The sequence below is a fragment of the Nyctibius grandis genome, chromosome 1 (genome assembly GCF_013368605.1).
Source record: "Nyctibius grandis isolate bNycGra1 chromosome 1, bNycGra1.pri, whole genome shotgun sequence".
Classification (NCBI taxonomy): domain Eukaryota; kingdom Metazoa; phylum Chordata; class Aves; order Nyctibiiformes; family Nyctibiidae; genus Nyctibius; species Nyctibius grandis.
Genome location: NC_090658.1, coordinates 65,131,098 through 65,144,586, shown reverse-complemented (window position 1 = coordinate 65,144,586; position 13,489 = coordinate 65,131,098). Strand labels below are relative to the sequence as shown.

The window sequence follows — 13,489 nt, the reverse complement described above, 5'->3', positions numbered from 1 at the left end:
TTATTTGAGGTGGACAAGTGCTCCCAATCCCAGGGAGAGAAATCAAGTGCTCCTGGCTGAGCAAATAACAGAGTCCTTCGGGTCTGCATTATTTTGGTTTCCCTGCCAACTGATCGCTTGCCCAGTTGTTGAAGGTTTGCTTCCTTTTCTCTTCTCATATTGATCACTCAAGTAAAGCAACGAGGTACGTTTGCCACTTCTTTATGTTTTTCAGTTGACTTTCATTACAGAAGGCTGATTTTCAGAATGGAGTTTCAGGTGGATAACTCCTCCACATCTTGTATCGACTATCACTAATCCAGATCAAACCAATAGCTCGCTGAACATAATGAGAACAAAACCAGTAAGCACAGCAGTGTTTTGTGATATGCACCATTTACACTTTGCTGGTCTCCAGAGACAGAGGTCCCTACTTTTCTTTCTGCTTACTCCTCCATCATACATGCCCTCACACTATCTCTTGATTTAGGTCAGACTAATCCTGACTAATTGAGCTGCTCCATCCTCCTGTACTGGTGACCTGGATAAGCAGCAAGAGGGACAGCTGCTTCCACAGCAAACGTTCAGATGTGCAGAGTATTCCAGACCTGTCTTAGCCCAAGAAATATCTTCTATATTCCCCAAAAGGTGAAAGCTACAGTTAAACCCAAGTAATGTCTTCTTGGTATGCACCAAAGCATGGAAATTTTCATGGCTGTCATGGATTCCAGTTGAATTTACAATCTGGAGAAGGGAGGGAGAGAAAAATCTGATCTGAACTCCTTTAGAGGTACTGTGCAGACCTTTTGTATGCCAGATACCCTAAAAGGCTACATCTTACAGTCATATCTATAAAAACAGACCTTTCAGTCTGTAATAAGTCCAAATAGAACCAACAGAGTATAAGAATCTGCCTGAAAAGTTTATACCACAGTTTTGACGTTTTTTTAGTGCCCCAGAGAACTACTCAAGTCCTGTTTTCAAGGGTGACTTTGTTTTAGAAAATGGTGACCTTGGAGTCTAAATAACTTGCTAAAACTCCAAGGTACGCCTAATGACTTTTGTGAAGGCTATGTAGAAGCAGCATATATGTACTGGATTATTTCATTTGCAAAGCTCCACATATGGTAAAGCAGGAACAAAAAAGGCCCTGTATTTATACCTTCATATACCTGGTATAAAAGAGCAAGAAAGGACCCGGACATTTTATTCAGACAAAACAATGGCAGATAGCTTTTTTTGTTTGTTTGTTTGTTTTTTGTTTTAAGAACAGGTTTAATTTTTCAACTAATTACTTGTGACATATTTTTGACATAACTTTGATATGATACACAGTTTTGAGCCTCCTTGATGAACCTGAATTATAATATTCAAATCTGTGAGAAGTGGAAAGATCTGTAGACATTTTCTATATTTGAGAATTCCAATGCCTGTTGACACCTGGTCTACTCGTCTAAACGTCAATAGCAAAACGTTCATTGTGATAATAGCAAAGGAGCCAAAAACCTCTGCAACTTCTTCTGAAAAACTCCCTTTTTAATGCCTTGCCCAATTGTCAGTATCCTAGGAAAAAAAAAATGGGTTTGGCTCTCATTTAACCCAAAAAATGGGTTAAATGTTGCTGCATGTGGCACATTTTATGCATGTTATCAGGGAACATGAAAATTTGTTTAATATAATAAATCTTCCAACTTTTGATGAAAGTTCTCCTCCTGTCTCCTTACAGTAGCAGAACTCAGACTTGAATGAGGATGTCTAAGTCAGCATGAATGTCGCAGCACTGCCACCCAAACAGCAATGTTAAAAGTGTATTTTACAAAGGTAAAATACTGCTAGGTATTTATTTGTTCCGATTTAGGTACTGAAACGAAAAAATGATGCAGACCTACGGAAAGACAAATCAAACACTCATGCTTAAAGGAAGAGGAATGGAATTTGACAGTGTGAAAGTTAAAGAAAGCTTAGACTGATCATGAAGCTCAGAGTACCCAAAGTTGCGTCAGTAAAAACCCCAGACCTGCACATGAAGATTCCAGTAGGCAACTTCACCCAGGATTACCAACCCTGCGTGAAGTTTGCAGTTCTGATTTACTGTTCAACAGCAGAAGGAAGGGTAGATTCTTACCTGTTCAGTGCAAACGCATAATGAAACCTCACATGGTGGTGGGAAGCCAAGTCAAAAGTAGGCAGTTTTTCTAAAGTTTTCACCAGTTTCACAATGGAATCATAATCCTTCGAAAAGGAGGGAATAACGAAGTTTTAGGCAGCTGTACTGAGGTATGCCTATATGAACTCCTCTTCGAACTAAGCACCTGGTATTTCATACTAAGTATATTCAGTTCATTGTAAGTTTTATGGATTTCAGTTTCTTCAAACTGTAAATGGTCTGGCATTCACCAGAAGTGTGAAAACGCACAGTATTTAGCACAGAAATACAATTTGGTCTCCTGTACTGCTTCAGCGTGGACCCGTGGAAATTTTAGTTCATCTATTTCACAACTAAAGTCAGCTTCAGGGGCTGAACACATAAGAGTTCACATTGGACAGACATTACAATGTTAACTGCATCTGAATTGAGGCATCCCAAAACTCTGAAGTAGGCATCAGCCACAAAAACAAAATAAAAGAATCTTTCAATACCACAGTTTTTAAAGTAGCTTACTAGCTGACATATTTTTAAAAAAAAAAAAACAACACCAAAACAAAACCAAAATCAAAACCAAACCCCTTCAAAATGTTTAAGGAACAACAGCTGAAATTATGTATAACAAAGTAAGCAATTACTAGCACCATTCCAGAAGCAGAAACGCATATGAACATGCTATGTTTCCATGAGAAATGTCACATGCATGGTGACAAAGAATACATATACACATCAACAGCAGAATGCTACCAGACTCTCTAAGTAGGACACACTATGGGCTGTTCATCACATAGTAATGCTGAGATGAAGACGAGTTATTATATGTTGCGTGCTTTTTGGGTGTTATTTTATAACAACACTTTTCTGCTATGCAAAGGCACACTATAAACAGCGTAACTACAAAACAAAGTAAAAAGCATCAGTGAAGATACCGTAAAAGATTCTCACTAGTGTGCATTATTCATATAGTTTGTTAGCAAATCTGTGCAAAATACACCAAAAATTTCACTGAGAAGGTAATTTAATTTACTATGTTTTAGATGATCGGAGAGCACAGGATTCATACCTGGATATCTCTGTAGGACAGCAGCAAGTTTATCACAATGTCAGCAGACAAGACTTCAACATTATCCACTCGCTGTCGAATCCTTGCCAGCTCTGCTGCCAGCTCTTTGCCTGTGTAGAGGGTACGGGCCTTCCTGATGTCGTTCAGGATGGATTCCCGAAAATACTGGCTGGAGAGGAACAACGTCACATCAGCAGTTTGGGACAGGTCCCTTGCATTTGTTTTTCTGGCCCTGCAGCTCTCCCACAATGTATATGTGGAATACTTGTGGATAGAGCAGTGTTAATGGAGACATTTGGTCAAGCTAAATTATCGATTAGCAATTTGTCTTGACAGAAGGCAAAACATCGCATCACCCTGAAGCAAGAGTCTGACATTTCTATTGCCAGCAGGGATATACAAATGTTACACAGGGGTACAGAAAGAAAACTCATAGAATCATAGAATGGTTTGGGTTGGAAGGGACCTTAAACATCATCTAGTTGCAACTCCTCTGCCATGGGCAGGGACACCTTCCACTAGACCAGATTGCTCAAAGCCCCATCCAATCTGGCCTTGAACACTTCGAGGGAGGGGGCACCCAAAACTCACCTTGAACTGGCCTGTGCCACCTTCAAGAGCTGAATAAATCGATCCACCAGAGGTAAGCAGATAGGCCCAAGCAGCGACTCAAAACTGGGCTGCATCAGTTCTGTCAGTCCCTTCATAAAACTGCTATCGCAGCAGTACACCTTGTTGTGTGGAGTTATCATATAAGGAACAAATATGTAGTTACCAGTGCACATCTGTAGGGAAACAAAGTGCAATATTTAGGGCAGTTACGGTTTGATAAGCCTGAGTATTAAACAACCGCATATACTACCTGCCAGATTTCACCTGTTAAAAGTCAAAGGGAGATCTGCTGCTTACTTCAGCAAGACCAAGATTTTACCTATGAAGTTTAGGATTACATAAATTCAATTTTCATCCCAAATATGATATACACCTGAAATGTATTATTTCAGATTTCTGAACTGCTTCCCGTAAGATGAGTCTTTTTAGACACATCACATTGACCTTAAAATAGTCAGCACATCAGCTCAATAGCTAAACTCTTCTGAGGGCACACCCTAGTCACCCCAAAGCGGCAGGCGGACTCAAGTGAAGCTGACGTACACTCTTTGCAAGGTGACTGATGTTCAGAAGAGAGCAAGCACTCTGCAATTTAGTATAGTTAGGTTCACAGATGCTGAAAACAATAGCACAAGCTAGTTGCCTCACAACAGGAAAACTGTAGAGAAAACTAATCCTCATATGAACTACAAAATGACTCAAATAGTTTATCATAACAAAGACAAATTGAATTCCTTACTATGTAGCAAACCTTCCTGGCCAGTGGAACTTAAAACCATACATATTTCAGAATAATCACTTATGAAATGTCTTAGCATTGCCAAACTGTATTGGTTTCCATCTATCAATGTATGACAGATACTTTGCAAAAAAAAAAAAAAAAAAAAAAAAAAAAATTATCTTCCAGGAAAGAGGGAAGCAAGATATCTAGTGCCTGTGGTATGTGTGCAAGTACAGATTTACACACACAGAAAGCTTGCTGAATATTTGTGGTTCTGAAGGGTCTTAGCTACGAGACAGCACACCATCAAAATCAGGAGTTCTGCCACTTGGCTCTTGAAGCTCAGACTCCACTACTGAAGTGGCCAACAGCCCAGCAAGAAAAGCCCTAAGGAAGCAGTTCTTGAGGCCCGTCATTTTGGTACCCCTAAATTACTTCCAAGGCTAATTGCTTTCTGGTCAGCTGCTTCTGCTCTCCCAGAACTCAATATAGCAATGAGGACATCACTTCAGAGACTCATTCCCCTGGCAAGCCGAGCTCCATGGATTGAGAGAGCGGTGACTGAATAGTTTTCAAATGCACAATACCAGCTGTGTGCTTAAAACATGAATTTTAACATGCATTATTAGATTTTAAAAACATGAAAGGATTGAGGTACTCTTTATAAATGTATGTGTACAGATACGTCAGTAAACATATGTTTGTGTACAGATCAGAGATTGGCTATGAAGAGTACAGGAATTACTTTTTTTTTTTAATTACACCTATTATACTACAAAGCTATAAGACCTCACTATAAAGGCAATCCCATCCCCACTTCTGAGGGATATCGACAAACTCTATAAAATTTAAAATTAATTGATGCAGGCATTTACATGAGGGCCATTGAGATCAACTAACCCAGAACTTGGTTGGAGATTACTGCATACACAGACTTGCACAAGGATGAATTTAGTCTTCCTCCCCCAACAACTGCAAACTATTACAGCCAATTAGCCAGGACACATTTTTATGTTGTAACAGTTAATAAGCAATTAAGGACTGTGCTGCTAGAACCCAAACTGCTCACCTTTACATTGGAGAGCTTCATGGACACTTCTGCTCAAGAATATGCTAGCATGTAAGGTGATCACACACTTTCGGGAATGAATGCATGAACCTTTGACCTTGCTAAAACCTAATAAGCCCCACAGTCAAAAGCAGAGAGGAAATTATAAATTTGCTGAAACTGATTTCAGCAATTACAGGACAAGGGTGTGCAGTGACTGGCATAGGAGCACAAGCAGACTATTCTCCAGCTTTTCTTTTTTTAAATAAAGGCAAAAAAGTTTGGGAAGTCTGAGCCAAGAGAAAGGTAAAGTAGGTACAGACATCCTGGGGCAAGCATTTTACTTCCTAATGTTTATTCAGTGAATTAAAAATAAATTCAAGACTGCTTGCAGGAAGGCCTTCTCAGATCTCTGGCACACTGTTCCCAAAGCTCAGGTCTCAATTAAACATCAACTCTGAAAAAGGATGTTTCCAGCTTTTGAAATCCACAGAACCCAAAGTTTATCCTGGCATAATGGTCAGGCCACCTACAGAGGCAGTATTAGAGTCTTCATAAATAATCCTACAAGCAGGAAAACTACTCTTCCTGCAGAGGCCAAGTGCCAGAGACCATTACTGAGCAAGAGCTTTTATAAACTGATCCTGAGTGCATCTTCTGCAGGAAGTAGGTATCTATTCAGTGGAACAAGAGAGACGGCAAAAACTAGTTTACATGCATTTTTCCTGTTACCTGAGGGGAAAAAAGCTGATTATATTATAAAGCCTGCTATAGAAGACATGCAGACCCAGCAGCCTTTGGAAGCAGTGGACAAGGAAGAACTTAACAGTAAAAGACAGGAGAGATCAACACACGGGAAGAAAACAGAAGAAAATAAAATCAACTGTAAAGTTGTTCAGAGGGGCCCCAGGGTCCTCAGGGAATTGTCTCAAGTCAGAATCTCACCTTGATCCTCAGTGGCAAAGAGTGTGGGAATACAGTGGCCTTTCCTAGAGCCAGGGCATTAATTTGGTTGTTAACTTAACCTAGACAGTCATGTTTTGTGGGGAGCTCTGTATCTCTGAAACATCTCAAATTTGGCTGAAATTCGTCAGACAGACAAAACAGGCAGCTACAGAAAGAGGGTGGAGGATGAAAAAACAGTACAAGCTCTTAAGTTTCGTTTCCTTAGGAAACAGCCTTTAAAAAAAACAAAAAAAAAAAACAAAAAAAACCCCACACACACCCACACGCAGTAAAGAAATACATGAAATATTGACCTCAATTTCACTTCCTAACTAAAGAGTAGGTTAGATATTTAACAGCTGAACCTGACAAAGGCAGACAAAGAAAGAGACTCAAAGCATATATTATTTACTAAAGGTGGTGATGGAAATAACAGTGACGGCAAGACTGCTCTTGTATAATAAAGTCTATGGTCTCCAACTATGGAGAAACATATTTTGCCACTATCACAAATTCTAACTACAAAGAGCCCAAACCTGACTGCATTTGGGCAATGTCAGAGATGGCAGCCTGAGAGGACCAGGCTGTGGGGGCAGCAGCTGAGGGAGCTGCTCCAATGCCAGACAGCTCTAAACGTTCTTCCCTGAAGCAGCGTGCATGACATGGTTCTTTCCTCTTTCCCAGGCTATGCAACCTTTGCCTCGGCCACTTTTACCTCCTTTCTCACCTGTCTTTGTCAAAATATAAGCTACGCTAACTGAAGTCCAAAAGGATCAGGTGGCCCTATACACACTTCCTATCTACTCACACATTGCTTTGCATTTTGACTTAATGCACATTATTCCACTTGGAAGTTTAAATATATTCCACTTATCCTATTAAAATATGCCCTGTAACACTCCATCCCAACTCTGATCTCTCAAACTCTGATATTCTTTCCTAACCCTAACTAACTTCACTCTAGATTCTAAGTTTGCAGAGCACCTGTGGAGTGACTACTGGGGGCAACTTATTGAAACCAATTATTGGAGGCACACTTATTGAAAGTAAGTAAAGTTATATCCACATCCTATAGAACTAAGAAAGCATCCAGGATAGAATGTGGCTGGCACGTAAGGAATCTGCTCTGTGATGGTTCCCCAGGCAACCTGGCCTGCATTCTCAGATGTTCAGCGCCATGGGAGCTTGGCGTGCTAACTCTGAGAGAACAGAGGGTGGAATGGTGTGGAGATAACCGTGGCCAGGCTCTGTACTAACAAGGCAGGTACGGGAACTTGGAGGTACCTTGTAACAGATAAATTACATAGCTACTGTCAAATGAGAGATAGTACCCCGTTCCACCCAGAATGCTGGTCACTGAGCCAGCGATTGTGGTGAAATCGTGTCCTGCAGATGAACTTTGCTCATTATAATCTCATTATAATACCAAAACACACCTCCATCCCAAAAGCTACCCGCCTCCCTCTGCCCCTGAGCATGCTCTCTGAATTTTTCTTGGCCTACACCTTTAAATCGAAGTGAGAGAATTTTGCACCAATCAATAATAAAGGTATGTATGACTAGAGTCACTCAAGCTCCACCTAAACACAGGGAAATGGTACAAAAAATCCTTAAGAGGCAAGATGGGGGAAGATACCATCACTGAGAAGTCAGGGAGACATCACTATGGACTTCTGGGAGCAGTCAATGGGCTGAACCTCTCTTCCCCACCCACAGGGACGTCTTTGGGTAAGATTCATACACTTGGTTATACCAGGTGCCTCCACAGAAAACTTAGAAATCAAGCTTTATTTGTAATCGTATTAGTCGTGCTACATAGTCATCTTACAACATATATATGTTCACAGGTACCTAAGCGTGCTTTGCAGACAGTGTATTTATTCATCACCAGCAATCTAAAAGAATCTGTATCTGTTGCTCAAATAAATTACCTTAACTGTGGAACTGGTCATGAGGATTTTATTTTGGTGGACGCGCACAGATTTATGGCATAATCTGGAACCGTGTTAGTTCATCAACCGCGACTGGGCCCTGCGCTATTAGTGCGTCAGGACCTGTATTAGTTCAACATATTAGCTGTTGAATGCAGCCGGACTGATAGTGCCGAGTTTTGGCCTATTTCAGCCAAAATTTAAGGTGTCAAATCAGGCATCACTCAGAGATTAAGCTCAGCTGCCCCCAGCCCCTCTAATATCTGAGGATAAGCTGGAACACAAGGGGGTTTAGCTTCTGCCAAACTAGCCCTCCTACACACAACACACCTTAAACACAACAGCACCCAAGACAGAATCGTTGTTTTACTTTGATCTGTTCCTCTGACTCACCATACTGTGTACAATGAAAGTAACAGAATAAAGCCATTCAAGAAAAATGGGCAATTTTTGAAGGAGTAACACCTTAAATCCAATTGCAATATTCTCAGTTATGTCAACACCCTTTAAAAAACGTGAGTAGCATAAAGGGGCTTCAAAAGTGGGTGGGAATAGACCCCCCACAACCAACAACAGGTGCTAGAAGTTTCATTTTCCAACCCTCTTTGTCTATAAATCCCTCTCTATCTAAGGTTCAAAAGCTCACATTACACTAATGAAAGTCACAAAGTGATTGCAGGTCACCTGAGCTGTAAGCTAAAAGGCATTACTGAAACCATCAGGGGCTGGGACAGGCCATGAGTGTGCACACAGATAGTTACTATGGTTCAGCCTGATGCACAAGAACTCAGGGCCTTAGACAAGGTAAATTTGGCCTGAGCTCTCAGATCAACTGAACTAGTTGTATCTAGTAGATAGAAACATACATATGTCTTTGAAGGCTTTGGGCCAGCACGCTCAGTACCTTGCACCATCAGGCCACCTTCTGAAAGACTAACAGTGTCACAGCCCATTTCATTACATCAGTCAGACTAATCAGACGACAGAAGTACTGGCTGGAGCCAGCTACACATGCATAAATGCTTATCACAAAGTGAAGAAATCTGTAATTCATTTTTGCAAATGTTTTAATTGGTTTATGTTTTTCTAATGTCCCTTCCTAACTTACTGTCCAAAATTAAACAGTTTCAGAGTGTGTGTAATTTCAGTTTAAATACAGTCATAAGGTTGTCTTAACAGCTCTACAGTTATGGAATTTAAGACTATGCTGCTCTGAGCTACACCCACTGGCCACTGGAACATTAAGCACTTCCTTCTTGTTTGTTATCCTTTCTCAGCTTCTGAAAAAAAATTAATATAGAACCTATTTGTATTTAAGAGATAATAAAAATGCATAGGATATAATTATATTTTAATGATCACAATAAGAATATAAAACAGCCCTTCTTTCAATATCGCTCTCTAATACATAACTGCTGCTTGCGAAAGGGGCAGCCTTTTGGAAATTCTAATAAGACATGATCTCCAAATTGAAAGGACATCATGCAGTAAGGTGAACACTATTCTCTCCCAGTCAAATACATCTGACATAGTACAGAAGACTCCTCTTTGAACACTGTACAGATAAAGAAGACGTGCTACGCAAATGAGCATTTGGATTCTGCCCAATTCATCCTCAGATCTTGAATTTTACTTCAAAAGGAGGAAGAAAATCTGCAAAATCCCAGAGAGTCAAAAGCGTGCAGTCCTCTCGATTCCCTGACGCCCTTTACTAACACTGCTCTGTTGGAATCATTCAACAAATATCCACAAACAGAAGAAAGCTGCCTTCAAAGACAAGAAGTGTCAAAGAAAAAAAATCACCCAAAAGAAACCCATGATGCTTTACTCATGGATGGGAGAATCTGGTAAAGTCCCATCTACAGGTCAGCATCCACCAATGTAACTTTTTTTTTAAATAAATAAAATCAGCTGATGTAATAAAAATAGCCAGTATCTCTCACAGTAGGAACTGTTCTTCCTGCTGAGTCTCCTCTAATTAAGATCAGCTTTTTTGCATTTCTTCTACTAGTTCTTTTGAGACATATCTGCTCTTACTTCAATTCTTCTGATGAGATTTTTCTTAAAGGTAATTCTCTGACTGCACATGGTGTTGCATGTAGCAGATGGCAAAATCCTAAACCAAATTATTAAATCTATTCCCTCCATCCCTCAAACACACAATAAATCAACATGTGCTGATGTTTTAATGAATATGGACTCAGTTTGGGTTTACTTCAAATCCCACCCCACATGAACAGCAGCCTTGCTATTGATTTGAAAAGGAACATAAGTAAGCCTCACACCTCAAACTGAAGAGATGGGTCTACTCTTTTAAATACTTTCCATTTTCATTGGGAATATATTCTTTATATGCCCAGCAATAACATTCTATTGCAACCATGCCACATCTTAAATGCTTGTTAAAAGTCAGCATACACTCTACATGGTAGTATTCACACAGGAAAGAAAGTTCTAACTTTTTCAAAGGAAAGTATGTGCCAAATATATTAGTCAAAGAATTCAAAAAATGAAAGAATGAGCAAAAGATAGTAATGTATCATAAATAACAATAAATACCACAGTTGTCATTATCAGCAAAATATTTACTGAAGATTGCTGCATAGCATTTTTACAGACTTGGATACCAAAAATCAAACTGCCCCCAAATCATTTTTGTCAGCTGGGTGAAGAGTATCAAAAATATTTCCCCCTATTTCCACAGTGAAAGAGACCAATAGCTAAACACATCCTACAGGATCTACACTCTTCTGGCAGTATCTATATGGAGGCTCCAAGCTTGTAGACACACCTCCAGCAGGCCTCATGCAGGGTCACTCATTCTCCCTCTCTTGCTGAAGGAGCAGCACCCCAAATTGTTTCCCAAGCTACACCTTAAACAGGAGGTAGTTAGGATGGGCTGTGGAAAACCAATAAAAATTACAATCTCTGATCCCTCCAAGTGTCAGCAAAGGAAAAGACTAATGAAAGTCCCCAGTCATACAACATTAACCCTGTTGCTTAATTGCTATCTCCTGTGAGTCAGCTGCCCAGCAAAACGGTTCCCATTGCCTCCCGATCAGACCAGCAGCTGCACCGCGGTCTTACACCCCAGGCAGCTCCCAAGGCTACCTATCACTCCAACCAGGTGCAAGCAGACAGCCTGAACTGAAAGGTGACCACTGTGTCAAGGTGTTACCATAACTGGTTGCAAACCATACATATAATGCATGCACATTAAGCTTCCTCAGATTCAGCAAGAAGCAAAATTTAAAAAAAATAAATATTTGAATAAATGGCCATTTGGAACCTGACCTGCAGCTTGTCTCTGAAGTTGATAAGATTCAAATCAGAGAGAACTAGGATGAAATAAAAATTGGTGAGCTAAAACAAGCAAAGTACAGCCATGTACTGTAACCTTTATACTGACATCTCCTTGTGACTGAAACTCTTTACTAGCAATTTCTAAAATGCCTCTGCTGCTTGGTTGACCTCAAAAATCAGATAACTGCAAAAAACTAAACTTAAGCTTTCAAATATCAAAGTAACTGCCTCCTGTCGAAGTATCACTCCCTGTAAAAACGTATGGTTTTGGTATTACTGCAACATCTGGAAAAAGTCCAACTAAATATCTATAAAACCACATATAACAGGAAATGAGCCTATGTTATCTTGCACTGCTCTGCCCTGACAGGCTCCAGGCAGCTTATCCTAGCTATGCAACATTGTATCGACTATTATTAGCAAGCACAAAAAACCAGTCCGGACAAAGAATTTAATAGTTGGTAACAGATTTTTTTTTTTTTTTTTTTTTATCCCAACTAGTTTTACAGATACAAGGTTCAGGAAAAGCAAACACAAGGCATTTCCGTGAGACAGATATACATAGATATCTGTTTTTGCAGATATCTGCACTTGTTTTGCAGCCTTTTTAATCCCCTGGTGCCAGGGATACCATTGTCCTGTTACAGCTGATGTTTGTGTACTATTAAAAAACATGTTCTAGAACAGCAGGACTAAACTCCTGGTTTATTCATATGTTAATTTCATTTTTTTCATATTTGCAACCTCACATAATCATTCATATGACTACTTTTGGTAAGGGTGGGCATCACAGCCACAGCCTCTCAAGAACGGCACCTTTGTCATACCCATTTATCCAAGAGTCTTACGATTTATGAAGAAACATGATTTCATGAAGCAGGAATTAATATTCAACAGTTAGGCATGTACCAACATTGTAAAAAGTCTGCTTCCAGGTAATATGGCTGACATCATGCCAAAAAAATCAGTTGCAGAGCTGCTAAGCCCATTTCACTGACCTCCCTGTTCTAATCCCTGGGAAAACACTTCCTCACAGAAAAGATGTTATGTGGGTGTGCTTGAAAACATCTGAGACTCTCAAGGAACACATTCTTTTTGTGGCATACATTGAAACATTTCTAAAAGTGATAAATGACCGTTTCACAACCACCTATCCAAATTGAAATGGAAAACAGAACAATCCTTTCTCAAACGGATGAAGGCCAAGTTATCATACCTCTCCTTGAGCTTCAGGGACTGTCATTTAAAAATAGGACAAGACAACAACATCTCCCCTTTATTCTACTGTACCAGTCACCTCCTACTGGTTTCCTAAGAGAGCTCTTCCCCGTATCCTCCCAGGGACATTACATTAGTCACACATCATTTTCCCTAGATCCTGGGCCACCAGAACAAAAATACAGAATGTAATACATTCATTTGCAAGAAGGGCCTTACTGTTCTCTTTCAGTATGTGTAAAGGCCTAACTGATCATCCACCCCACTTTCATTAGAGAAAGGCGAGAGATTTTTAGTCTAGCGTGTCATTCACAGCATTCTGCGAGTCTCTGAAAAGCCCTTTTTTGGTTAAGAGTTATATAGATACTCTATACAGAACCCTCTTTGCCTTTTTTTTTTTTTAATTTAAAAAAGACAAGCTTAAAATGCAACGTTGGGGCCAAAGCTTGCATGGGTTTTGAAGCCACCTTTAGGAACTCTACCAGCTATAGTAGATAACTGCATCCTTTTCAAAGAATCATGT

The 13,489-nt window shown here is 40.0% G+C and overlaps 1 protein-coding gene across 1 annotated transcript in view; it reads right to left on the bottom strand.

Moving 5' to 3' along the window:
- MAP3K5 (mitogen-activated protein kinase kinase kinase 5) overlaps positions 1-13,489 on the bottom strand; it is a 119,854-nt gene that overhangs the window by 66,932 nt on the left and 39,433 nt on the right. The window contains exons 4-6 of the mRNA XM_068398082.1: positions 3,780-3,973; positions 3,189-3,357; positions 2,105-2,211 (exon numbers count right to left, since the gene is read on the bottom strand). Of these exons, the coding sequence (XP_068254183.1) occupies positions 2,105-2,211; positions 3,189-3,357; positions 3,780-3,973 (470 nt within the window). The remainder of the gene's footprint in view (positions 1-2,104; positions 2,212-3,188; positions 3,358-3,779; positions 3,974-13,489) is intronic.